Source organism: Mchenga conophoros, linkage group LG1, assembly GCF_057382185.1.
Source record: "Mchenga conophoros isolate Kocher_MC1m ecotype Shallow Benthic linkage group LG1, M_conophoros_male_GT1.1, whole genome shotgun sequence".
NCBI classification, from domain to species: Eukaryota; Metazoa; Chordata; class Actinopteri; order Cichliformes; family Cichlidae; genus Mchenga; species Mchenga conophoros.
This window is the reverse complement of record NC_140526.1, coordinates 15854667-15879767: the sequence shown is the minus strand read 5'-3', so window position 1 is coordinate 15879767 and position 25101 is coordinate 15854667. Positions and strand designations below refer to the sequence as shown.

The 25101-nt window shown below is 39.5% G+C and overlaps 1 protein-coding gene across 1 annotated transcript; it reads right to left on the bottom strand.

Annotated features, from left to right (window-relative positions):
• Positions 1-1526: 1526 nt before the first annotated feature.
• On the bottom strand, positions 1527-17082 carry kcnk2a (potassium channel, subfamily K, member 2a). The gene is made up of 9 exons (XM_085267679.1): positions 16845-17082; positions 13479-13585; positions 13240-13352; positions 12065-12155; positions 11080-11197; positions 10356-10516; positions 7973-8159; positions 7730-7869; positions 1527-5902 (listed from the first exon to the last, which is right to left on the bottom strand). Coding segments are annotated over exons 1-9 (1254 nt in total). The 5' UTR covers positions 16846-17082; the 3' UTR covers positions 1527-5566.
• Positions 17083-25101: the final 8019 nt, after the last annotated feature.

Here is a 25101-nt window from a genome sequence, read left to right as displayed (position 1 = left end):
TCTTTGTTGCTACTTAGTGCAGGATGGGTAGTTCGGTTTCTTTGATTTCTGAAGAATTTGGTCTGGTTTTATTTGGGGAGGGTGTTAGCTGCAGAGACATATTGTATAGGAAACTGACGAGCACAGTGTCTTTCTAAATGCAATGTGCTGATTAATGCAGATTATTCCTTCAACTTACAGTAGCATAAACAGTTTTGTTTTGTGTGTTTTCATGTGTAAGTTGACCTATAAAGCTACACCCTTTTTGAGCAGGATGTGACCTTTCCCAGTGTTCAACTGCCCAAAAGTCCACAGCGTAGTAGAGAAAGGGTTACTCACTGAGCATCAAATTCAGGTTGTATGTGTGAAAAAACAAACAAACTTGAATGCATAGGCTTAATGTACTTTGCACCCTGCAGCTGTTTTCAGTTCTAAATTACTTTTACCTGATGATGTGCACACAACTACTGCGGGGGTGTCAAACTCAATTTCACTAAGGACCACACTGGGAAATGAACCTAGACATGTTTAGATTAATGACATGCTGTAATTTAATCTAAAAATAAAAACATCCTGAATAATACAGTTACATATAATCCCCATAAGGGGCTCGATAGGAATTCAGCCCCTTAGTCAAAGAAAAAAAAACCCTTAATATTGTCCTTGTGCACGTTTCTTAAAGTTTCACTCAGTCAGTTTCATAAGACTGAATACAAAAAATGAATGGTTGTGTTGGGAGAACAATGAAGATATTTCGCCATTTACTTTACGTCTTGTATACAGTTATTTGGTGCACATAAAAATGTGCACATTTGCAGAAAGATAAACAGACATAAAAACCAGATGCCGAACTTAAACTGAATGATTCACCTGACATTTCCTCTTTACAGTTGCTTCATTTTGAGATTCAGCTTGTGCTTTTTCATGCAGCTGCATGGCACTTACTGACTCTGTTGCCCCAGTGGTGCATAATTGTATGAGACTGACTTATCAGATACATGGGCTTTTCTTTACACTTAAAATTGCCTGTGCAACCGGTCTGTTCTATGTTTTGTCTGAATGAATGAAGGGTAATGCTGTAGGTGATGTCAGATGCCAGAGAACTGGTGGAAAGAAAGCGAATGGTAGCTTAGAATTTAACAAATGTTTTTTCAAGCTTCAATTATATCAAATTGACAAATAACTAACCACATCTGCTTAATTCTCAGACAATCCACAAAGCGGTGCGGCTTCGTAGCTTACCAAAGTCGTACTAAAACATTTTTTGACAGATTTTTGCGCGCCGTGTACCGCATAAAAACGGTTCGAGGTCAGTAAGCACAACCTGAAGTTATACATAAGGCGCACCGGAATATAAGGCACACCGTCGATGTTTGAGAAAATTAAGTGCGCCTTATAGTGCAGAAAATAAATATATATATATATATGTACACATATATATTCACAGAATTGGCTACAAAAGCTGAGCACCTTGAATTACACACTGGACAGAGTAATTGTTGAAAGTCGGTATATTTTCACTTCGTATGTCATACAAAAATCTTTGTCACATTCGAGATTAGCTCTACAGACATTTTCTTGTTATAACATTGTGTTCTTCCAGACTCATTAGTGTCGAGTAATTTCACCAGAGTGTAGAAAAATACATTCATCATCATAAAAAGATGAACATATCTAGAATTGAATAAAAACAATGTAAAGGTTAGTTTATTTAAAAACACAAAAAAAAGACAAAGCAAACAGATGAGGCAACATCAGATTACTACTTCCGTTCACTGTTAGTACCTAACCACACAGATTTTAGGTTAGTACAGAAACAAAAACACATCTATAGAAAATTCAAAACATTTTCTTAATCTGTTCCACTAGCATGTCCAGTGGGTGTATAACCAAAGTCCTTACATAATCTCTAAAGACAATCCATATTATTTATTAATACAAGCTTCTTAGGACTCCAAAAAAAATCTAATAATTGGTACTTTGCTAGATTATTGTAGCAGATATAATCTAATATATTCTGGTATTACACTTTTATCTAACAGTCACAGTTTATCTTTGGTAATACAGAAATTGCAGGCTGGGTTACAGAATCATAATCTTTTTCTTGTCACAATTATTAGCTCAATTCAAACTCACTTAATTGTTCGATCTTATTTGTCTGATTATTATTTCAACCCAGTTTATCTGTATGTTTTGTTTTTCATGCTCTTCTTGTATGTTACAACAATCTGAGAATTAAGTCCTCTTCCTTGGATTATTTGTGAGTGAGAAGTTCGTGTGTTAAACCATGCAGTTGTCACTAATGCCACTTCACAATAACAGTCACCACCTTCTGACCGGATGGATAGGTTTGCTCTCAAGCCTGCAGCACAGTGTTACGTTCAAAGGCAGCAGCATAAAAGTGCATTTTCAATGGCAGGTGTACACACATGGAAAAAGCACTGTGCACATTCACTCCAAAACCTTCATCTTGTCCTCAACAAGGCAAATTCACTTCCATTACATCGCTACAGTGTAAACACAAATGGTTTGATATTTCATGCCTCAAAAACAATTTCCACTTTTCCTATTTAAGAGCTCACACATATCCACGTTAAATTATATCTTTAAAATTGCAAACACAATATATGTCTTGCACACAAATAAAGATGATTAACACTTTTTGCAGTCTAACAGTTGTCTGCAAGAAAGGTTTTGACACATGCAGTATAAAAAAAAGGCATTCACTGTGAATTATGTTAGCTTTGGATTGTCACCCCAATACATCATCAGAAAAAAATGTATGTTGTTTGACAATAAAATAAAATACACAATTACCTGATTGAAAACAAAAGAATCACCAGTATTTGGGGGAACTGTGTCGCATACGGTTAGCTCCATATGTATTTCTTGGTACACCACCACAGCGGATTTTAAATCAAATAACCAGCATCTGACTGACTTTCAGCTTTAATTCAAGGGGTTTAACAAATACATTAACTGTTTAGGAGTTTCAAAATTTTTTAGAAGATTTTCAGAGGTTCAAAAATAATGGGATAACCCAGTTATTTAATGGCCAGGTGAGGAAATTTTCTTAATTATTTCTTTACATCTCCAGAAAATAAAAGATTTGGATTTGACTCCAAGTGTTGCCATCGTTAGGTAAAAATTTACCTCTCGGAGAGATCGCAAAAACTTTACTACTGGCCAAATCAACAATCTGGTACAGAAGGCGTGCACTGGCCATCTCAGCAACACCAAAAGATAACTAACATGTATGATGACAGAATTATTTCTTTGATTAAGAAAAACAACTTTCAAGTAGATATTACTTTCAGAGTGTAAACTCAAGAGATGCTTTTAAGGTGCAAATCACTGATTGCAAGGATAGGAAAGCCACATTGGACTCCCTAACCCCACAAAATGGACTTAGATTAATAGATTAACTAAACAAAAGAGAAGAGGTAGGAAGATAAAAGTAAGGAGAAAGAGAGAAATGGCTCATGGTCTGAAGCGTAGCACGTCATCTGCCAGACACGGGGGAGGTGATGTTATGGCATTGGCATGAGTGTCTGCTAGTGGAACCTGATCACTAGTGTTTATTGACAATGCAACTGCTCTGATCTCAACCCAGCAGCAGGTGCTTTTAGCTTTTAATAAGTAAATGCAAAACGAAATGCACAAAAGACCCACAAACAATCAGCAACTGAAGGTAGTTGCAGTAAAGGCACAGCAGAACATCTCCAGGAAAAAAAACACAGTGTTTGAAGATGTTCATGAGTTCTACACTTTAGGCACTCATTGACTGCAAAGACTTTCATCCAACTATTAAAAAAGACTGTAGAAAAATGGCTGTAGTTCCTAAAGAGTAAAAGTTTTGTAAACCTCTTAAATTAAAGTCTGCACTTCAATCACATCTTTAGTGTTGAATTTAAAATCCAGAGGTGATGTACAGAGGCAGAATAACAAAGCTGTCTCCAAATACTTTTGGACCTTACTCTATGCGTATATATATTTACGGTTACAACTATGTGGGCATTGCATCATTGAAAAGTAACTGGTACAGTACACCATAACATTGAATATTTTCCACATCCAAACACAGATACAAATTCTACTGATACAGAAGACAGACTGAATGAATGTGATGGCGAATGACCGAGCTCTGTACTCCATATGTAGCAATGTTCCTTAAATGGAGTTTACCAGTTTGGAATGGCTTACTGCTGCAGATAAAGCGTCCAGTCTTTAACATATCACCATGCAACTCGCTGAACTGGTGCAAAATCGATAGTCCTCTTCACTTCACTTTGTGTTGTGTTTGGTCTTGTGGGCAAAGTGAAGAGTTTGAGGCACTGCAGTGGTCTGATAAATCTTCATAGAGCCACTTGTTTTGAAAAAAATACATCTGCTGTAAAATCACTGCATTATTTTTATGCCCTTTCCTTAAAAATGAGAGGAGCTTCGTAAGTACAAAGCATGCCCTCTATTAAAACACATCATTAACATGAAAGCATCATATAAAGATTGGCAGTAAAAGTCAAGACCGAACCACAAATAACTGGCTATCGCGATTTTTTTTTTAAAACTGCAATTAAAAATCGTGGAAAAAGTAATGGCTTGTGGGTAATTATTAAACTGAACGAACTGAACTAAACATGCAAAATACATTTATACATTTAACAACATCATGTGGAATCAATAACACTGATCAAGTAACAGTACTGCTTTTTGGTATTACAGTGACTCCACTGTAATAGTTGAATGATCATAGTCACAGTCATGCCTGCCTGAGCTGCTCTTTAAAACATACATAGTCAGCTAAAGCTTCGGATTAAAAAATACGCTGTACATGCTTTTAAGTACCTTTTTGTGCAGAATTAAAACTGCAAATATTTCACTCTTGACAACAATAGTAGAAAATTACACAAACATGCTCCCATAGGGATTTACTTCTAAATACAGAAGGCCCCTACTACAATCTACAGACATCCTCCTCATCAGATTGACTGACTTTTACAATTCTAATGCCAGTATGTTTTTCTAAATATACTCCTCTTAAATGGTGTTCATGGTCTTTGTTAACAGCAGGCTGTGATTGTCATTATCATAACAGCAGCACAGTGACTAACTACGTCCTGGGTTTATTACGAGCCAGGGACCTTTGTTGGATATTATACTCCTCTGTCTCTCATTAACGCCTGCTTGCCTCTAGACTGACTGAGCAATAGTGAAAAAAACAAAGCAAAAACAAATATGTTTAGTTGTTTCAGTTATGAAGACAGACAGATGCAGATTTCCAGATTTCCTAGCTTTTCAGTATGTCCTTAAATGTAACTTCTGTAAGATTTAGTTGACAAACACCAAAAAATACAGTTCTGTATGTTGTTCACGCTCTTTCATTGTTGGGGTTGAGGATGGTAAAGTGGAATATGTGTGCAAGTGTTATCAAGCAAGGCTTTGACTCCTCTTTCACGTTGAAGATGTCTTCTGCTGGGGCCACTTTCAATATTTTGATTTCTGAATTCTCAAGCAATGCCTTGTACCACCAGTTATGACAAACAGAGAGACCTTGGAAGGATCTTGAGAGGTGCCGACAGTCCTTCTGCTACTTGAGGTGCTCAATAATTGAGATCTCGCCTCTCTCCAGATCCGGTCCGTTCAAGACCAAAGCGCCATTTATGGCCGAAGGTGTCGATCCGTGCAGTCCGGCCTCCTTCTCGTTTTTGTCCCGTTCATTGTTGAAATTGACAGACACAACCCGCTTGGGCAGGGTGACCTCGGGAGCCGGGCTAAATCCCAGCTCTGAGGACAGCTTGCGTTTGATTGATGCAGCACGCTGGAACTTGTCATGGATCTCAATGCTAACACGACGACGGGTTTCTTTGAACTCTGCAGAGACATTTGCCGTCCACTCTGCAGCATGCGCCCGGATCTCTCCAACCTGCAATGACACAAAGATATAAAGAGGTCAGTAGAAATGCATTAGGATGACAGGAGACACATGAAAGCCAGCAACAAAAAGACTTTCACAGGTTTACTTTTGTGGTTTTTATCTGATAACAATGAAGGTAATATTTGCACACCTATTTAAAATATACTTCACCATCACCGTCTCATCCTCAGGTGTATCTAATATATCAGGGGTCTCCAACTCCAGGCCTCGAGGGCCGGTGTCCTGCAGGTTTTAGATATAACCGTGGGTCAACACACCTGAGTCACATGATTAGTTTGTTACCAGGCCTCTGGAGAACTTCAGGACATGTTGAGGAGGTAATTTAGCCATTTGAATGGGCTGTGTTGGACCAAGGACACATCTAAAACCTGCAGGACACCAGCCCTCGAGGCCTGGAGTTGGAGACCCCTGTAATATATAATCAAGCATGTATTTTGTGTTGCTGATATAAACAGGACTCATCTTCATGTATATTTACTACAGAGTTGCTGTTGTGATTCTTTGATAGCTCTTTTCGACTGCAAAGTATAGCTCACTTTCTTTCTGTGTGTTTATTCTATATTCATTACAAGTGTGAGTGCATGTTTGTTGTTTTCTGATCATTCTGATGTTTAAAGCTCAGATGTTCGTCTTTGTTGTATTTCCAGATTCTTGTTTACTATTCTAGTACTGTGAATCTTAGTTCTGCTAACACTGAGTTTTAATTTAGTGTTACAATATTATGGTCGGGTTTCTGTCTTGACTTTGTTATTGATGCCTCCAAAGAGTTTCTCTGTATCATGTTATTCTTAGTTTTTTGTCTCTTACTGGTTATCTTTTTGGTTATTTCCTGTTTTACTTTGATAGTTAGTCGTCTCTGGAGCCTTGCTTTTACTTCTCCCCACGACTGTCTTGATTTGTCAGCACAAATTCCTCATTTATACCAGCTGTGTATAAATAGTCCTGCCTTCAGTCTTTGTGTCAGTGTGTGTGTGTGTGTGTGTGTGTGTGTGTGTGTGTGTGTGTGTGTGTGTGTGTGTGCGCGCGCGCGCGTGTGTGTGTGTGTGCACTGCAGCCATACAATTTATGGATAATAAGATCCACAGAGCCATTCTGCTACCCCATCTGGCCAAAAATGAAATCTCTTGAAGATAGTGATAATGTCTGTGCGTCTAACTGCATCTGCGGTGACTTATGATAATAACACGCCTGCATCTACAGACCAGTGAGATGGCATATCACAGCAGGACTGCAAGATGTGATTATGTAATTGTGCTCTTGACAAAAATGTGACTTTCACACTCCAGAGGATGTTTTTGATAATAACTGGTAAAAATGTATGAAAAATTCTTTATTCATGCTCACCAGCAAAATTCAGGTAGCACAAAGAACACAGCTGTATCACTCAGAAGGAGACCCTGACAGTTTTTTAACAAAAGGCTGGAAATGTCCAGAAGTTCCTTTTTGGAAACAAGGTTGGATTTATTTTGATAATCTCTGTTATATTTAGTATTAAAGTCATTTGATATTAAGCTTCATCATCACACATTGTCTAAATGATCTCTATTTCCCTCTGGGGATGATCACAATAAGATCCAGTGCTTGTGTTTTGATGGCAGTGAGTCGATTGGATTAGAAAACAGTCGTATCACTGAAATAACGTTAAACAGAGGGCAAAAGTTGAAGTGGCGATATGGCATAATGTAGCTCGAATAATGAGTGTCATTGTACAGAAAAAGGCACATGGTGACAGGTACACATAAAGCTGATAAAAGGAACAAAAACAAGCTGCAAAAAGTTAGATGAAGCAGAAAATAGAAACCGAGGGTATCGTACCTCTTCTTTTGTTCTCTTGGAGATGACTTTCAGCCAGTCTCCAATCATACTGAGGATAGCAGCAAAGTAGGCCAGCCCAACCAGAATCCAGAACCACACGACTGGTTTGTAGTAGTCCATGTACTCAATATCTGACCCACCTACACACACACACACACACAGATTAACGAGACGGATCAACATGACTCAGAGAACCAGGTCCAAACTGTGTCTTAGCATTAAATCACTGGTTGTGCTTTTTACCTGCCACAAAGTCCCCAAAACCAATAGTAGTCAAGGTGATGACGACAAAGTACAGGGACTCCAGCGCAGACCAGCCCTCGATGTGTTTAAAGATGGCTGCCGGGAGGGCCACAAACAGCAGGCAGCCAAACAGCACGAACAGCAGCGTGGATATGACCCAGATCTTTGTCTGACTGATCTCCCCATGCTACACGGGAAAGAAAAGGACATCATTCAAATACTCAACATAAACTTTGTGTGTCTGCAGGCAGGGAGAATCCAGACATTAAGTATTCAGATCTCAAAGGTATAATACTGGATTAGATTCCTGCACTTGACATCACACTCAAATAAAAGTACAAAAGTGTCACCAAAGGAAAAGATGAAAAATGAAAGAACTCAGTAGATGTTGATGTGGAGGTTGTGTTAATCTATGTACACAAGGCTGGCTCCAGTTACTTCTAATTACTCCAGTCTACCTGTGAAACTGCATTTAGTCAGAATTAAGCTGTAGTATTACTCAGTCGAAAATGTTAATTCTGTGGAAACCTGTGTAATGACAATATTTCATATAAAATAAAAGACAACGTGTTTCTCTCTCAGGTTAAACAGCTAAAGTCATTAAGGATTATTATAAGGATTATTATCTGGTAAGCATTAATGTTTGCAGAGTTGAGATGTTTAAGGTGGGACCAAAGTGGAGGACTGACTGATAATAATAATAAAACAGACTGTTAAACAGAATACTCTGAAGTGAAATGCCAAATTAGCCTGACGCTGTTAGCAGTAATGGCATTATTCCATAAATTGGTCCCGTGGGTGCAGCTGAAGAGAAAAGACATTCACTGAGGATAATGCTGCAGTCTCACACAGTCTGCACTGAGCAATCAGGCTTTCATAGTCACACAGGCACTTACACAATGAACTTTTGTCTTCTTTCCTTAATCACAATATTCATTACTCAGTCCCTCGGGTGCCCTGAGAGCAGCGGGAGGAGGAAATCATTCCAAAGTATGTTTCTGTTTTCAGATTTCTGCTCCTTCAAGACTACAAAACATATTATTCACACCAGCTACTTGAACTTTGAAGACGTGACTGCGAGCTGAGTCACCTTTGTCTCTCTTAATAGATCTGCAGGCTTTTTTTGCAACATGTGAGAAGAATGTGACAACACAATAAATGAACGAATCAGCTTGAAAATGAGTGCCCTGCAACGACAAATACAAAGAGATCTTTTTCTAATTTGGATGAGCATCAGGTGTTTTAATGAGCACCGACTCCAAAATAAAGGAAATGATTTGTTTGTGTTCATGTGTGTGCCTTCTTCTGCATTCCCCTGTCCCTAACTTCTTAGTAAGTGTTTTAACACTTAAAAACACAAGTTAGTTAAACTTGAGGGATGGCACAAACCATTGTGAATTTATCTCCTTCGGTGCAAATGAAGCAACAAAGATGCTCCTAAGAGACAACAAGAACAAAACCCCCCAAAAGGGAGTGATTTTGCAGGTGCTTGCTCTATCTTTATTCCTGATTCAGTTTTCTCTAGTGTTATTCTTGTGTTGTTAGTGTCTTTTTTAATGCTGGTAGGATGAGACTGAACCTGCTGCCCATTCATCTTATACAGAGAGTCCAGCCATTGCGAGAAGGTTTGCTGTGTCCCTCAGCACAGAGTAGACAAAAATACCAGGAAAATACCAGAAGACGGGCCGTTAATGAAATAACACATGGAGACATGGCATCAACCCAGCAGCAGGACCGTTATCTACTCCACTGCGTGAGCAGGAACAGGAAAAGCACTGCTAGAAATGAGAAATGACTCTTCAGAAATGACAGCAGGTTCACACTGAGCATATGTGACAGGCATAAAAAAAGGCCTGGAGATGCCGTGGCAAACGTTATGATGCTTGCAACATCAGCTCTGAAGAGGATTGAAGTCTTTCTAATTCCTTGCACTAAATGGACAAGCTCCAGACTGCATATCTCAACTTCTTCCTAAACAAACTGCTGTTCACTGTCTTCGTTCACAAGCTTAAAATCTATTAGCTGTCCCCTCATACAAAAGTGAGGACTGTGGTGGATAGAGCCTTTCAGTCTGTGGCACCAAGGCTCTGGAACAGTTTACCAATCCAGCTCTGTTTGTCTGACTCTGTGAAGTCTTTGAAAGAAACAGTTCAAAACTTTTCTGTTTTTTCAGGTCATTTTTAAGCAATAAATTGCAAAAAAGAAGAGCCAGATGTTGCGAATATGATACAAAATCAAACTCATATATGCAAATTAATACTGAATTATTGTTTTGTGAGAAGGTTCAGTAAAAGCTCTTCAAAATATTTACATTTTCTGGGAATTATTTTCTGGTTCAGGCTTTGAAAGTTTAATGTGATTGTGTTTGATGCTCCACACTCACCACGAACATCTTCTCCACTTTGTCAATGCCCTTGCCAAATATGGTGCCGAGCTGGTCTCCTACACCGGCCAAAAGGAAGCCAAACAGCGGTATCCCTAACAAAGCATAGACAATGCAGAATATTCTCCCGCCTTCGGTGTGGGGAGAGATGTTCCCAAAACCTGCGAAGAGGACACATCACCAGTGATTTGATGATTTGAATCCCGGTATTCGCTGCATGAAGACTGCATTTGTGAATTTGTTTGGAAGATATCCAACCACTACACTCGAAACACTGCTGGATAGATAGTGAAATATATTAGCTGCGTTTTTAAATTACACTTCTATAACACTGCATGTTTCAATTTTTTCCATTTTTGAATATATTCTATCTAATTACAAAAAAGAGTTAATATAACTCAACTAAGGTGGAATTACAGTGTCATGCAAGTAGAAATGGCCACTGTGTTGAAAGTGAGGAGAGTTTAAGAAATCTATACACATGCATGCACAAAGTAAATGTATGGGGAAAGTAAGTGTGCTAGTTTGATTATATCCACAAAGCAGATGTATAATCAATAACTAAAGAAAGGTCACTGTTATGTAGCTAACTGTAAGAGCTATATTTAGAGGACTGTCAACTCAAAAGTAAACATAAATTAATTAAAAACGGAAAATATACAATGTGGTTCTTTCGGTCTGAACATAGATGCTCTTTGTGTGAGTGTATGTGTGTGTTTCCTACCAATGGTTGTGATGACAGTCCCAGCAAAGAAGAAGGCAGAGCTCAGGTCCCACAGGCTGCTGTTGTTGGTCATTGTTCCTGCAGGGTTTACTCCTGAACGGATGGCGGACACAACTTGCTAAAAGGTAGAGAGAAAGAAAAAGACAGCCAGAGTCACAGACAGCAACAAAATAAAGTACGACTATTAAAATACAAGATACGGGAAAATAAGATTATGAATATAAACATAACATATGATTGTTTACAGTTTACATCAGCAGATGGAGTAAGCGATAACAGGGTGAATTAATTAGAGGTGATATTGCAGATCTCCTGTCTGGTAAGCTGGGATGGCATTCGAGTATTATACATGATAAAGTGTTGTTGTGTGTGGGCACAGCTTTAAAATGTATTTAAACATCATCCCTGCAGAATGAGGAGTCATTCAGTCTAAAAGCCACAGGCAGAAAAGATCTCCTGTAGCGCTCAAACCTGCACGTCAAAGCAGCCTCTTACTGTGAGTGCTGCAATGACCAATCAGGGTCCCATGCATTGTTGGATTGTCCCTAATGCTGAAGAGTTTCATCAGCATCCTCCTCTCAGACATCCGTAAATTAAAAACCTACTATAAGACACTTTTCTTTACAGATGTGCAGGAATGTGTTTTTGTGCTTACCTGTGTAACAAATTAAAGAAGGAAAATATATGAAATATCATTGTAAACGACGCAAATATCTACAAGTGATAAAGAAAATACATTATCTTGAGTGAATTTAAGAATTTCTGATTTTGTTGGGCCATAGCTGGAAGACCAAGCAAACAGCAAGAGTCTGAAACAGAGCAGAAACTCTCGGTATCTCAGACGCTCTTCCTTTTAAAGCTAAAGGAGCTGTCCATGGTGCTGAAACCAGTGCTGCTGTGCTGAATCATAGTAGGGTACAGTACATACGCTGCTCTACTTAATGCATGAGTTTTAACATTAATATTAATGTCAGGTTAGTCTTACCTTAACCAGCTCCTCCAGCTGGCTCTGGTTGACACAGGAGTGTCTGGAAAGGAACTGCAGCTTCTGGGACAGGATGGCCAAACGCTGTTCACTATTAGAAAGAGGAAAAGTACTATTATGTCAACTGAACAAAGTTTGATTTGGTTTATAAACATCAAAGACTAATGGAATTATATATATGACAGCCTAAATATTTTAGAGTAGGACTAATATGCTCAGTATTTCTGTATTGCTCATGGGAATCATTTGGGGGCTTTCCTACTTTGGTGAAATAAATAATCTCAGTCGTGTCTTTGTTAACTGTGGGAAACGAAGAGTTCACAGCCAAATATACAGCACAGGATACTGGGAAAAATCAAATCTTTATTACCAGGCTGAGGCCATACATGGAAGGTCAGTCACTCTGGCAAACAAATCTGGCAGATAGAAGATCAGAAGCAAGATCCAACAAAATAGGCAAAAGATCACTCACATCCGGTCAGAAGTAGTAAGAACACAAAGGCACAAAGAGTACAACAAAACACGAGGAGCAGCAGGGCGTGTCTACAAGGGTTGTTTTTATGAAGACAGCACAGTCTGGAAAATGGGAAGTAAAGAAGTTGGGCTACGGATACCAAGGTAAGTGACTGAACAGAGATAAAGAGCTGGAAAGTGAGCAAAAGCTGGAAGCAGGAAGTGTATGACAAACAGATATTTCAAAATATAACAGGAAGTGAAAACACAGAAATCCAAACACGTGATATGAAACTAACACAGAAGCCCAAAAATTAAGTGTAGTAGAATTGTACATGTTTTAATGACTCAGTCAGTTTCATGCTCCCAATCAAGAGCAGAAAGTACTAGCACAGACTTGTATATATTCTTTAGTCATCTGTGTTGAAGACTGCATTAAACTAGGGCTGTTTCAGGAAGTGCACTACAGGGTACCCAGTGGTGAGCTGAAAATACATAAAGCTAAAAGTTTACATCTAAACATTTATGACTTTAATAAACATAACATTTAATATATTTTTACTTTAAATAAATATTCATAGAAGATCAAGCACACCGTACTTATTTGTAGGGTCTTAACCTTTGCGTTCATTGCCACAGATTGGAGAGGAGCAGTTATGCGAGTCGTGGGACAGCTAAATAGATGGATGGATGACTGGCCTACCTCTCTTTAACCTGCTTACCTCTCATGGGGCTGCTCCAGGGATCTGAAGACTGCTGCTCCCATCACCAGGTACAGAACCACCAAAAGAAAGATGGCTGTCACCGTCTTCCACTTCATCACTGTGGCAACCACCTGCAACACTTCAGCTTGTTAATCAAACCATATACATACCTGCATGCAAGAGGTGTCCCAAAATAAACTACAATGACACCACAGGGTGTAACAAAAATCCTGTGAAAACATCTCATTTGTCCTCACCTCGCTCTCCTCCGGAGGCGTCAGTGTCATTGGCTTTGTGGAGAAGGAGAGGCGGGGCTTAGTGTTGTGAGTGGCGGATTTAGGGTCCAATAAGTCTGGAGCTGCCACTACCAGGGGAAATGAGAAAATGGCATTCAATTATTTTCCCTCCCATGCACTTTTCTCCCTGCCTGTCTCTGCTCATACATGCTCCAGTCAACAGATTTAGCTTGTTAATTTTAGAAAGCCTTATGAATAAATCACCAGCAAAACTTTGAAGTGGTTGCTACATGCTAACACTGGAAAAGGGCTGAGTCGGGCCCTTAAGTTGAGTTTAGCTACACCCGCGTGTGTAACACGTATCTGTGCTTTTATAAAATCTAACATATGATGAATGATGTGCATCTTAAATATAGACAAATATAGTGAGAGTATGAAGGCTATGACTTTCTAAAAGAGCAATAGAAAAGCAAGGGCGAATGTTGCTAAAGATACCGCAAGAGGAAAAAAAGGTGCTGAGGCCTTTGTAGAAGAAGTGTTTTAAATTATGAAATGTACGTAAAATCAATTCACTCTGCAAATCCTGAAAGAATTAGCATAAAACCATTGTTGTATCAGCTGTTTTATTCTGCTGTAGTTTGTATGCACTTTGCATGTTTCTTTAATTTCCTATAAAGGGGACCTATTCTAATGGTTTCCCACCCTACAGTATTTTTATACCTGGACTCTCCTAAAGTAAATGGTAAATGGCCTGTATTTGTATAGCGCTTTTACTAGTCCCCTCTAGGGACCCCAAAGCGCTTTACACACCCAGTCATCCACCCATTCACACACTGGTGGAGGCAAACTACAGTTGTAGCCACAGCTGCCAGACTGACAGAAGACTGACAGAAGCAAGGCTGCCATGTCGCGCCATCGGTCCTTCTGGCCAACACCAGTAGGCGGTAGGTGAAGTGTCTTGCCCAAGGACACAACGACCGAGACTGTCCAAGCCGGGGCTCAAACCGGCAACCTTCCGATTACAAGGCGAACTCCCAACTCTTGAGCCACGATCAAAGTAGAGTTTCATGATTCACAGCTGTTGTACTCATGGCCAGAGCAGTGTGCTGGGGAGGACCATATTAGGGATATCCTCTCTCTGTGGCGTTATTTAGACCCAAACCCAAAAAACACTGTCTTGAACTGGATGCCAAGTTTAAAATCTGAGCTGTTGAGCTGGTCTGACTGATTCAGCTGCTGATATACTGGGATTTTCCCAATCTCTTGGGTTTATAGAGAATAGTTTAAAAAAGAAAAAAGTGATTGTCAGTTCTCAGGACAAAAATACCTATATGATGCCAGAGGTCAGAGGAGAATGTAACAGCAACCAAGGTATGCAGAAGAACATGTACAACATGTCAAACCTTGAAGCCAAAGGGCTATAGCAGCAGAAGACTGCACCAGGTATCACTCCTGTCAGCTAAGAACAGAAAATCGAGGCTACAGTTCTAATATGATTGGGAAAATGATTTCTGCTGCAACCTTTGGATGAAAACATGGATCCATCATGCAGTGTATCATGAATTCAAGCTGGTGGTGGGGGGATGGTGTGTGGAGAAATTTCCCTGGCACACTTTGGGCCCCTTAGTACCAACTGTTTAAACAAGTTGGTACAAACATTATGTGTAAACCCTAGAGATTAAATGGCACTGCATACCCGAGTATTGTTCTTAACTATGTCCTAAAAATATTCCTTCATGATCACAGCCATCTTTTAATGGCTGCTTCGAGCAAGATAGCGTACCAGAGTTCAAATCATGTCAAACTGGTTTCTTGAACATGACACTGTACTCAAAAGCCCTCCACAGTCACCAGATCTCAATCCACTAGAGCACCTTCGAGACGCTATCATGTCAATATGGACCAACACGAGGAGTGTTTCCAGCAGCTTGTTGAATCAATGCCATAAAGAATTAAGACAACTCTGATGTGACCTCTCCAGAGTGTACTCTGCCTCTTGCCTTGTGACAGCTGGGTCAAGCAACCATGAAAACAGTTAAGAAAATGGATAAATGGATGGCTAAAATAAGGGGTAATAAGTCCTGATTGATTATGCTGTAATTGCAAAGATAATACATTCTTTTTCTTTCCAAACTTTGCTTTCTTGTCTCCCGGGAGGAGACACAAATCCCACTGGGTTTGAGTCAGGAAGGGCATCTGGGGTAAAAGCTCTGCCAAATCAAACACTGTAGTGACCCACTGTGAATAAAGGAGCAGCCGAAAGCAGCTTCCTTTCCTTTTTCTTTTGTGACCAGGACAATGGCATTTGTAAATGTAATTATTTCCCACACAGAATGGAATACGCCTCACATTTAACATTCATCTTAAATGATATGTAGTTACAAAACAAATCTTATAAAATAAGACAACAAGCAGATGAATAATATATATTTTCTCTATTCCTATCTAACATAACAGTTAATACACAGGACCTAAAACTACATTACAAAATGTGATATCCACTTAAAATGTTCATTGTCTTGGTTCTTTACTACACTTAACAGTCCTAATAATTGGCAAGGAAAGTATGTTCTGGGTTAAAGAGCACGGAGCTGAAGAGAAGAGAAGGCAAGACTGGTTTAGGCACATTTTCTACTGGAAATATTAAAAATGTTAAGAAAAGTTCATTAATAGTTCCTCAAATAATTGCAGTTCACACAAATACAACAAAAATAGATGAAATCAGACAAAACTGCAACATTTTCAAATTCTTTTAAATGTTTTTCTTTATATATAGATTTATAAACAAAAACTGTATCAGGAGAAAAATAAAATATATTAAAAATAAAAAGGTCAGAAGCGTCCATCCTGATCACGTGCACTGCTGACCTACCGTTTATCTTAGAAGCACTCCTCTTCCTTCCGATAGTGTCTTAGGCAAAAGTTAAACCATCCCCCTCTCTGTGATCATCAGTGTAGGGTTTGTTAATATAATGTTAGCAGTGAACACATGAATCATGGATTCTCTTTGACGGGATTAGTTTTCGAAATAAAAAAGGAATTCAAAAAGCCTTTTTTCTGGCAAGCTGAGACAGTTTAGCTGAATAAATATTTAGTGAAACAAAGCAAACACGTGCATGCAGCTGTGCAGGAAGGAGTCAAGACTTAGTCACACATAGGAACTCATAAACACACACTTCAGCCTCTCCTCTCACTGTAGGTGGATAATTAAGAACAGTCTGCCGAGTTTTGCGTAAGTTTTGGGACTCCGAGTTAGTTTTTGTGAAATTTGGGGTGAATCTGAGGTGTGGGTGATGCTGGTGTAACATTTTTTTTTCACAAACTTCATGATGTTATGAAGAAGTTTCAGGATAAGTTTTCTCCCATACAAACTGTGAATTCACTTACTCCTTGTTGCCTATCCGATGCCCTCCGCTCTCCTCTTCTCCTCGTCCGAGGCTCTCACTGCGTTCGGGGGAATCTTTCCTCTTCTGCGTGTCTCCTCCCTGCGGTGCTGAAGAGGGGGGACGAACTGGCGCTCCGTTTTCCCTCTGCTGTTCTACTTTTACCGCTGATGGGACGATAGTGTTGAGTCTGCACCTTTCTCTTACTGTCTCCGCGCGCAATTCCAAAGGGTTTCCTCCGGTGTGTCTTTGTCGTTTGTTATTCTCGCTGCTGTTTCTGCTCTGGAGCATCCACTGCGCTCTGTCTGCGCTCTGGCTTTTTGAGCGCACCGCTGGACCGGCGGAATAACACCGAGAGAAAGGAGGGGTTGGAGTGGGGTGGAGTAAGGACAGGGGTGGATGTGCAGGACACAGGGAGGTGCTTACTGCCCAGGGAGGTTTCTAGAGGATTTGAGGGGTTCCAATAAATGTGCAGCGAATCTGCTGCACGTTTTTTTTTTTTGTCATGATTCTGACTGCTGATCGATACCGGAGCAACATGCCTGAAGCTTATGCACAAAAGGCAGACGCTGCCTGGTGATGGCCATGTGGTGATTCCCTGGGGCTGAAAAACTAAAGTAAGAAAAAGAAAAGAAAAGCAGAATTACTTCTTTGCTCCCTACAACCTGGTACAAGATAAGATACATTTCTTTATAGACAGTTTTTTCCCCTTCATAATGGTAGGTGAGGCCTCACTTCTGCTAATTTGAGTAACTAAATTCAGTTAACTGTTTTTGACTCCAACTCCAGGCCTCAAGGGCCGGTGTTTAGCAGGCTTTAGATATCACCCTGGGTCAACACACCTGAATCAAATGATTAGTTCATTGCCAGGCCTCTGGAGAACTTAGAGACACGCTGAGTAGGAAATTTAACCATGTAAATCAGCTGTACTGGATCGAGGATCAAGGACACATCTAAAAACCTGCAGGACACCTGCCCTTGAGGCCTGGAGTTCCCTACCCCTGCATTAGGTAATAGTACCTGGTAACAGGTACCTTTTTAGTAACCACTCAGCAAGTGGTCCAAGCAATCTGACGCAATCATAAATGTGATGTCAACAGACTGCATGCCACGATTGGCTGATCAGTGGCATTGCTCATGAGAGCGTTTCCTTCATGAAAATCAAAACCACATTTACCTGGCAAAGTAGGTAATAGCTACACAAAAAACCAACACCGTGGTCCCTGTGTCTGACAAATAGCAAAGCACCGAGCAGCAGGTATACCATCGCTTCATCTTACTTTCTTGTGGTGTTCATGATGCATCCAAATTACATCACAAGACATTTGCCCGCGTTTCTATAATGACCCCAGCACATTAGGTGGGACTCAATTGTAATGGAATTCCAGTAGAGCTGAGCTGAGTCACACTGACCCAATCCAAGTAGTCACTAATGGGAAAGGGCTAATAGAGACAGGCAACCATAACACTTATGGTCAGTTTAGAATCACCAATCAACCTAACCCCATGCAAATCCATCTTTTATATAAAGTCTATAGTATTCACACAGAAATAAAATCATGTTGGACAAACCTCCAAAAAGTGTTTATTATTAACAAATGCTTTGCACAAGGTAGTCCGAATGATCTTTAGTGACCAGACCTGATTTCTCAGTAGGGAAGTTTCACTATAGTTTAGCTGCCAGAGTGAAGTAATATGCTTCATCAAACAGGTGGATAAAAGAGGTGATGAAGTATGCACTGTTGGCAAACGATGGATGCAGGCATAAGGAATCTGAGTGGTGAAGTCAGAGCGGAGGCACCATAAACCTGGAGTATTTCTAATGTCCAGCAGGGGGCGACTCCTTTCATTTCAAAAAGAGGTCTGATTGTACAGAAGCCTTAGGGAAAACAGCTTCTTGCTTTATGAACTCAGTAAAAACCCATAGTCTCATTCATTATGATTTCAGTCTTATTGAATACATTACTTTGTGCATTATAGCTGCCACAAGATTGCAAAAGATTGCCTGCCTACCTGGTTACTGATAATTTATATAAGAGTGCAGAGTGTCCCGAACACACTCAGCTGAGGGTTTCAAAACCATCATCACAATGACAACTTCCATCTTTTATTTAAAGGCTGTGAGAAGATTAAAAAAACAAAGTTGAAATGCTGTGTTTTCATTGTATATTTTTCTTATTAGTTGTGTAAAAGCTAAAGGGATTGGAGATAATCTATCTGAATTTGAGGAGCAGGGCAGTGCCTCAAACACTCCCCCAACCAGCCACACATTTAAAATAAATATCTACTTGCACCACACACCCATTTGATCTTGTCATCCTCTCTCAAAGGCCACCACTGCCTCTTGCCTAGCTTGTTGGTCCGTTATTAATAAATGTTTGTCATTCACATTTGAGGTTGGGATATTTGCTGGTCAATTGGATGCTATAAGCTGACATAAAAAATAGTTTATACATAAAACATGTGAATGGTTTCAGTATTTTAGGTTATTTTCTATAGGTTTCAGTATAATTAATAATAATAATAATAATAATAATTAATTAATTAATCTGTAATATTCACTGAACCTGAAATATGTAATTTGTGGCATGTAATGCATGAACTGACCTGCTATAAAACACATTAGCAGGAACATTATTATCAGTCTCATTCCCCGCAATCAGACACATGAGATTGTCTTTAGAATACTTACTCGTGTTGCTATGGTCACAATTATTCTGACTTCTTTGGTTTATGTCGTCTACAAAGAAAAATACAAAGAGAATCTAGAGAATATCCAGAGGAGACACACAAATATTGTGGAGATTGAACCAAATTTAAGTTATTGAGGCTGCTCAGGTGATCAAATAGGCAGAAAATGGCTAATATTGCACATGGAGGAAGCTGCTTTCTTCTCTGTAGGGAGTTAAGTTTACAGAAACTAAATTTGGCAGCTTCTTGAGGTGAAGGTTCCTGTGTTGATGTGGGTCAAGCTGCTGTTCACACACTAATTAAGGCCCTGGAGGTGCAAAGTTCAGCATTTTTGACTGTGCTCAGGAGCTTTTTTTAATTTAAAGTGTAATAAAAACTACCTTCTCTTTTCCCGATCTCTCATGTTCCTCTGGTCTCTCTGTTCGCTCTCTGTCTCCCAGACACTGATGAGAAATTAATAGTAGTTTAAATGTTCATTTCTCCACCCCATGACTCTAACAGTTACACTTTAATTACACAGCTAGATAAACTTAGATACCCTGTGGTGTGTGCGTGTGCGTTCCATAACTTAAGATGAGGTAACATGCATATGTAGCTTGTGGTTTATGTGTGTATGAACGTGCATATAGTGTGTGTGAGTGTGCACAACCAAACCTCACACACGCTTTTCACCTGTCTAAATTCATTAAGTCAAAAAAAGTCACGCTGCGCTGTGTTACACAGATGTAACGTGCCTCGCTATCATCCTGTAATAAACCAAAAACGCGTTTTCACCCAGGTGTCATCCACATATCTGAACCAGTGACTTGGTGGTGTTCCAGGGTAGGATAGCAAAGCCCTCTTTTCCACTTCTTCCATGTACAAATTGGCCACGATGGGTGAAACTGGGGAGCCCATGGCACACCCATGTTTCTGCCTGTAGAACTGACCCTTGTATGTGAAGTAGGTGGAATGAAGACACAGTTCCAAAAGCAAACACACTTGGTCGATGCTGAGATTGGTCCTGCTGCTGAGGTTGGGGTCATCCTGTAATCTCTTACGGACTACCTCCAACGCTTCTGTGACTGGGATGCAAGTGAAGAGAGCTGTAACGTCGTACGAGACCATGGTTTCGTCTGCCTCCATAATGACATCTCTCACCTTCTCAACAAAATCCAGGGTGTTCTGGATGTGGTGTTCAGAGCTGCCCACCAGCGGGTTGAGGATCGAAGCCAGAAACTTGGAGATGTTATAGGTGACAGAGTTGATCATGAAGACAATCGGTCTTAAAGGTGCACCCTGTTTATGTATTTTTGGTAAACCATACAGCTTTGGTGTAGATTCCCCTGGGTACAGCCTGTGGTATGAGGTCCGGTCAATAGCCTTGTCTTGTTCTAACTGCTTCAGACAGTCTATCACCCTCTTCCTGTAGCAACTTTCTGGGTCTCGTTTCAGGGGCTCATAAGTATTTTCATCACTGAGTAGCAACAAAATTTTCTCATGATAGTCTTTCTGGTTTAGCAATACTCTGCACCTACCCTTGTCTGCCGGAAGGATGATAATGTTGTTGTCATCGCTAAATGATGTGAGTGCCTTGCTCTCCTCCATGGTGATGTTGGATGCTGGGGGCTTTGCATTGCTGAGACAGGCCGAAACTTTCGTCCGTAGTTGCTCTGCTTCCACTTCTGCAATACTGTTGTTACGAATTGCTGTTTCTGTGGCTGTGATCAGCTCCACTGAGCAGCAGTTCTCTTGGTTGAAATGCCTTCTTGATGTTGGAGGTCAGAGGAGAATGGCCAGACTGCTTTACGTTTAGAGGAAGGCAAACAACCCACAACAGTAGTGGTCTGATGTCTCCTAGGCCTCTTAGTACTGACTGACGAGCCTACCTGAGAATTGTTTCAGTCCATTAATGACCACAGTGCACACACCTTCTAATGGCCAACACACCATGTCACAAAGCTCAAATAATTTCAAACTGACTTCCTGAACATCAGTTTGAAATATATTCATTGTACACAAATGGCCTCCACAGGCACCAGACCTCAACCCAATTATTATTAAAAATCTTATTATAAACTCAACTAAGTCACAGAAATCATCAGAGTGTTTTCCACTTCTCCAGCCTCACTGTCATTACACTGATGAAAAGCTTGTTTCAGAACCAAAGACCCAACTGTTCATTTCTAAAAGTGCTGCAATGACATTTGTTTGGGTTTTCCCTACCTTGTGTCATGGCGCAAAGGGGGTTAACAAGTGTTTCTAACTACCTGCCATGTACGTTATTGTCACCATCTGAAATGATTTTTCCAATACTCCAATAAATACTTAGGATTAAATTAGGATCCTGTCACGCATCCTTTTTCTGCCACTGGAAGTCACCTCAGTCACTTGAACTGCTCATGTCTTCTTCATTCTTTTATTGACCTAATATTTATAAATAGTAACAACAAGTTGTTACCATTTATACAGTTCTGGTCCTCTTTTTTATTTATGTCCTCATTTATTGCTTTTATCCTCATTTATATCTTACCCAACATTTATTTAGCTAAAAATAGTTCTGAAATACTTTTCGGCAGCTCAAACTAATTCATCATGCACATGCTTCCATATTTTCTTTTTGTCAGTTAATTTATAAGTCTGCTGCAGGGTGGTACTGATGATCACGGCTTGATAGAAATATTATTTCAGTTGCGTCTTACGTGCCTGTGTGTCTGATTATCTGTGAGTTGTGTCTCGTGCTGCAGCCGAATATTTAGAAATTGATGATAAAATAATGATAGGAGTCAGTCTGATGTCTGATAATCAGGGATGCCGATGCTTAGTCACAGCCAATTTGCATAGCTGTGACCAAATATAGGCGTCTCACTTTAGCTCATTTTACCATTTTGTTTGTTGTTACTGATATGCAGTCTGTCTGAAGGGTAAAAATAATACAAATGCAAATATTCTCCTGCTATGGAATTAAGTCTTGTCTCAATGAACTTGCTAATAACTCGCTCTCTGCTGATGTGGAAACAAGATCCTGTTGAAATAGCATTTTTCAATTAATTGTTGTTAGTTTTACAATTTTGCGGATCGTGAAACACGAGGAATCATGAAGACCTTTAATTATGGAATTAACAAGGAAAAAACAACAACTTCACGCAACACTTGTAATTTTTTAATTGTGTTCAGATGATATCTTTCTCCATCAGTCTAAAATTAAACACGCTTAATTGGAAATGGTGACCTCTAACTTCCAGTCGTTAAACACAATCAGATTTTAGCGCCATAATATTTTGTGGGTTTTGCTAACCAGCTAAAAATGTGAAGTAGAACTTGAGTATCAATATGATTTGTGTAGAGAAAACTGAAACGAGCTTATTTATATTATGACCTGAATAGTTTATTTATTTAAATAAGATTCCGCTTGGTTCCTTTTTGTAGCATTTAGTCTTTTGGTAATGTTAAAAAGTACTGCTGTAATAATACTGTACAAAAAAGAGTCATTGCTGTTTTTGTACTAATGCACAGCCTGCTCATGGAGAGTGTAGGCCAGGTTACTTTTTTTATGTATAATTTCTATAAAACGCATAAAAGAAATTCAATGATCTGAAAAGAGGACAGCTGAAAGGATACACATGTGTGTGATCATGTCTGTTTAAAATGTGGCGATGCAGAACAGATTATGACAGGAACACATTGATGACAAAAATGAAATCTGACAAACTTGTGAAAAAAGTTTTCAACAGACTGTGAAAAGTTAAAAACACTCCATTATTCAGTAGCTTGTAAATCCACCTTTAGCAATAATAACTTTTAGTAATCAATAACTTGAATTTGAAGTAACGCATGCAACTTTTACACTTTCACACCCTGTTTGAGGGTTAAGACCTGGTCAAAGTTAGAATTCTAGGTTAAGTGAAAGTGAATGAATTCATTGACAAATTCAGCACTTGGGTCTGCACCAATACACCCGAGACAGAACTAACGACGCAAAGAACATAAATATAGACAGAGATTTCTTAAATTAGCCTGATTCAGCTAAAAAAACAAGGGAGAAAGTAGAAGAAAAGGTAGAGAACATTGGACAAGAAAGGGAGATATTAAAAAGGTATTAAGCTACACGCTCCATTACTACTTCATCCTTTTTGTCTTGCACGTGTTCTTAAGTTGTGTTAGTAAGTGAAGGTCACATGTGTACGTGTGTGTGCCACTGTGCATGACACAGCCTGTGTAGGTACTGTGCAGAACAGTAAGTGGGCTGACATAAACATACTGTATGTTTGTGAGGAAGTATTTAAGGTGATTGGTCGTGACAGTGTGGTGCCCTCTCAGTTGCCTGTGGAGAAATGACCCTGGGTCCTCAGGACATCATGTGGTGATTGGACCAAAGTTTGCAATTAAATGTCCCTAAAGCGGAACAGCCCCTTGTGTGTGTGTGTGTGTGTGTGTGTGTGTGTGTGTGTGTGTGTGTGTGTGTGTGTGTGTGTGTGTGTGTGTGTGTGTGTGTGTGTGTGTGAAGTGCTTCCTCTGGTTGATGTGAAACCCAGAGGAATTAGCTTGTGGAATGTGACAGCAACTATTTCAAACAAACTCATAGTATGGAGCTGTCCTGTGTATGTTAGTGTTTGTATGAGTGTGCAGTGCAAGTCACACAAAACCTTTAACTTGCAGGATGCAAACATTTTGTCCAGATCTGCCAGTCATCATCATCATCAACTTTATTTATAAAGCACTTTAAAACAACCACAGCTGACACAAAGTGCTGTACATTGGAACTGTAAAATAAAATTACATGAGATATAAATAAAAACCAAATAAAAGAAGAGTGAAATCATTAATTAAATAACTACTTCAATTAAAAGAAGTAGTATGTTACATCAATTTTGTTCTAAATGTTTTCTCTGTGTCACATTAGTCTTGAATGACTGCTATTGGCATTCTTAAGTAAATTGAAGTTGGTTTGAATGCTACACTCCTGTGGTAGGAGTGTGGAAGTCTATTAATTAGTTATTCCTAAAATTAGACCACTCCCAAAACAAAGTAACATCTACCTCACTTAAAATTGATAAATAATGTCGGTGCAACTCTTCACATTATAAACAGCATTTTGGGCTACACGGTTTTTCCTGAATTGCAAAAACACCAGCTTCCATTACCTGAACCAAACTATCGAACCTGTTTTGGAAGGTGGTTGTGGGAAAAGGATCGATCAGGATACAGAGGCAGGAAAAATGAGCTCACAATTGAGGAAAGAAAATCCAAAGAGGTAAAAGTCACCAGCAAATCCACCAGTAGAGCACAAGGGAAACATACAAATAAGCAGACAAAGGGAAACTCAAGATTATGTTTGTGTTGAAATCAGTCAGTTTTCCATTGGAAGGTTCCTAATTAACGGAAAGGACGTGGTAGTATCTGTGTGACGACCATGAGAGATTCTGTAAATAGTAAGGAAAGGTGCTTCAGTGCTTCCTTTATTACCTCCTTTAGTAGAGAATACAGTAGATCATCCTTTATAAAAGGAAATGAGATCATTCCATCCCATAAATCATAACACTCACCATCTGTCCATTCATGAACACAGACCACAAACATGACATTTCCAT

Coding starts and splice junctions, on each gene's coding strand:
- kcnk2a (XM_085267679.1), bottom strand. Junction 12,156..13,239: donor CTGGAGCAGCCCCATGAGAG/GTAAGCAGGTTA, acceptor TCTTTCTAATAG/TGAACAGCGTTTGGCCATCC. Junction 10,517..11,079: donor GACTGTCATCACAACCATTG/GTAGGAAACACA, acceptor TCCTCTTCGCAG/GTTTTGGGAACATCTCTCCC.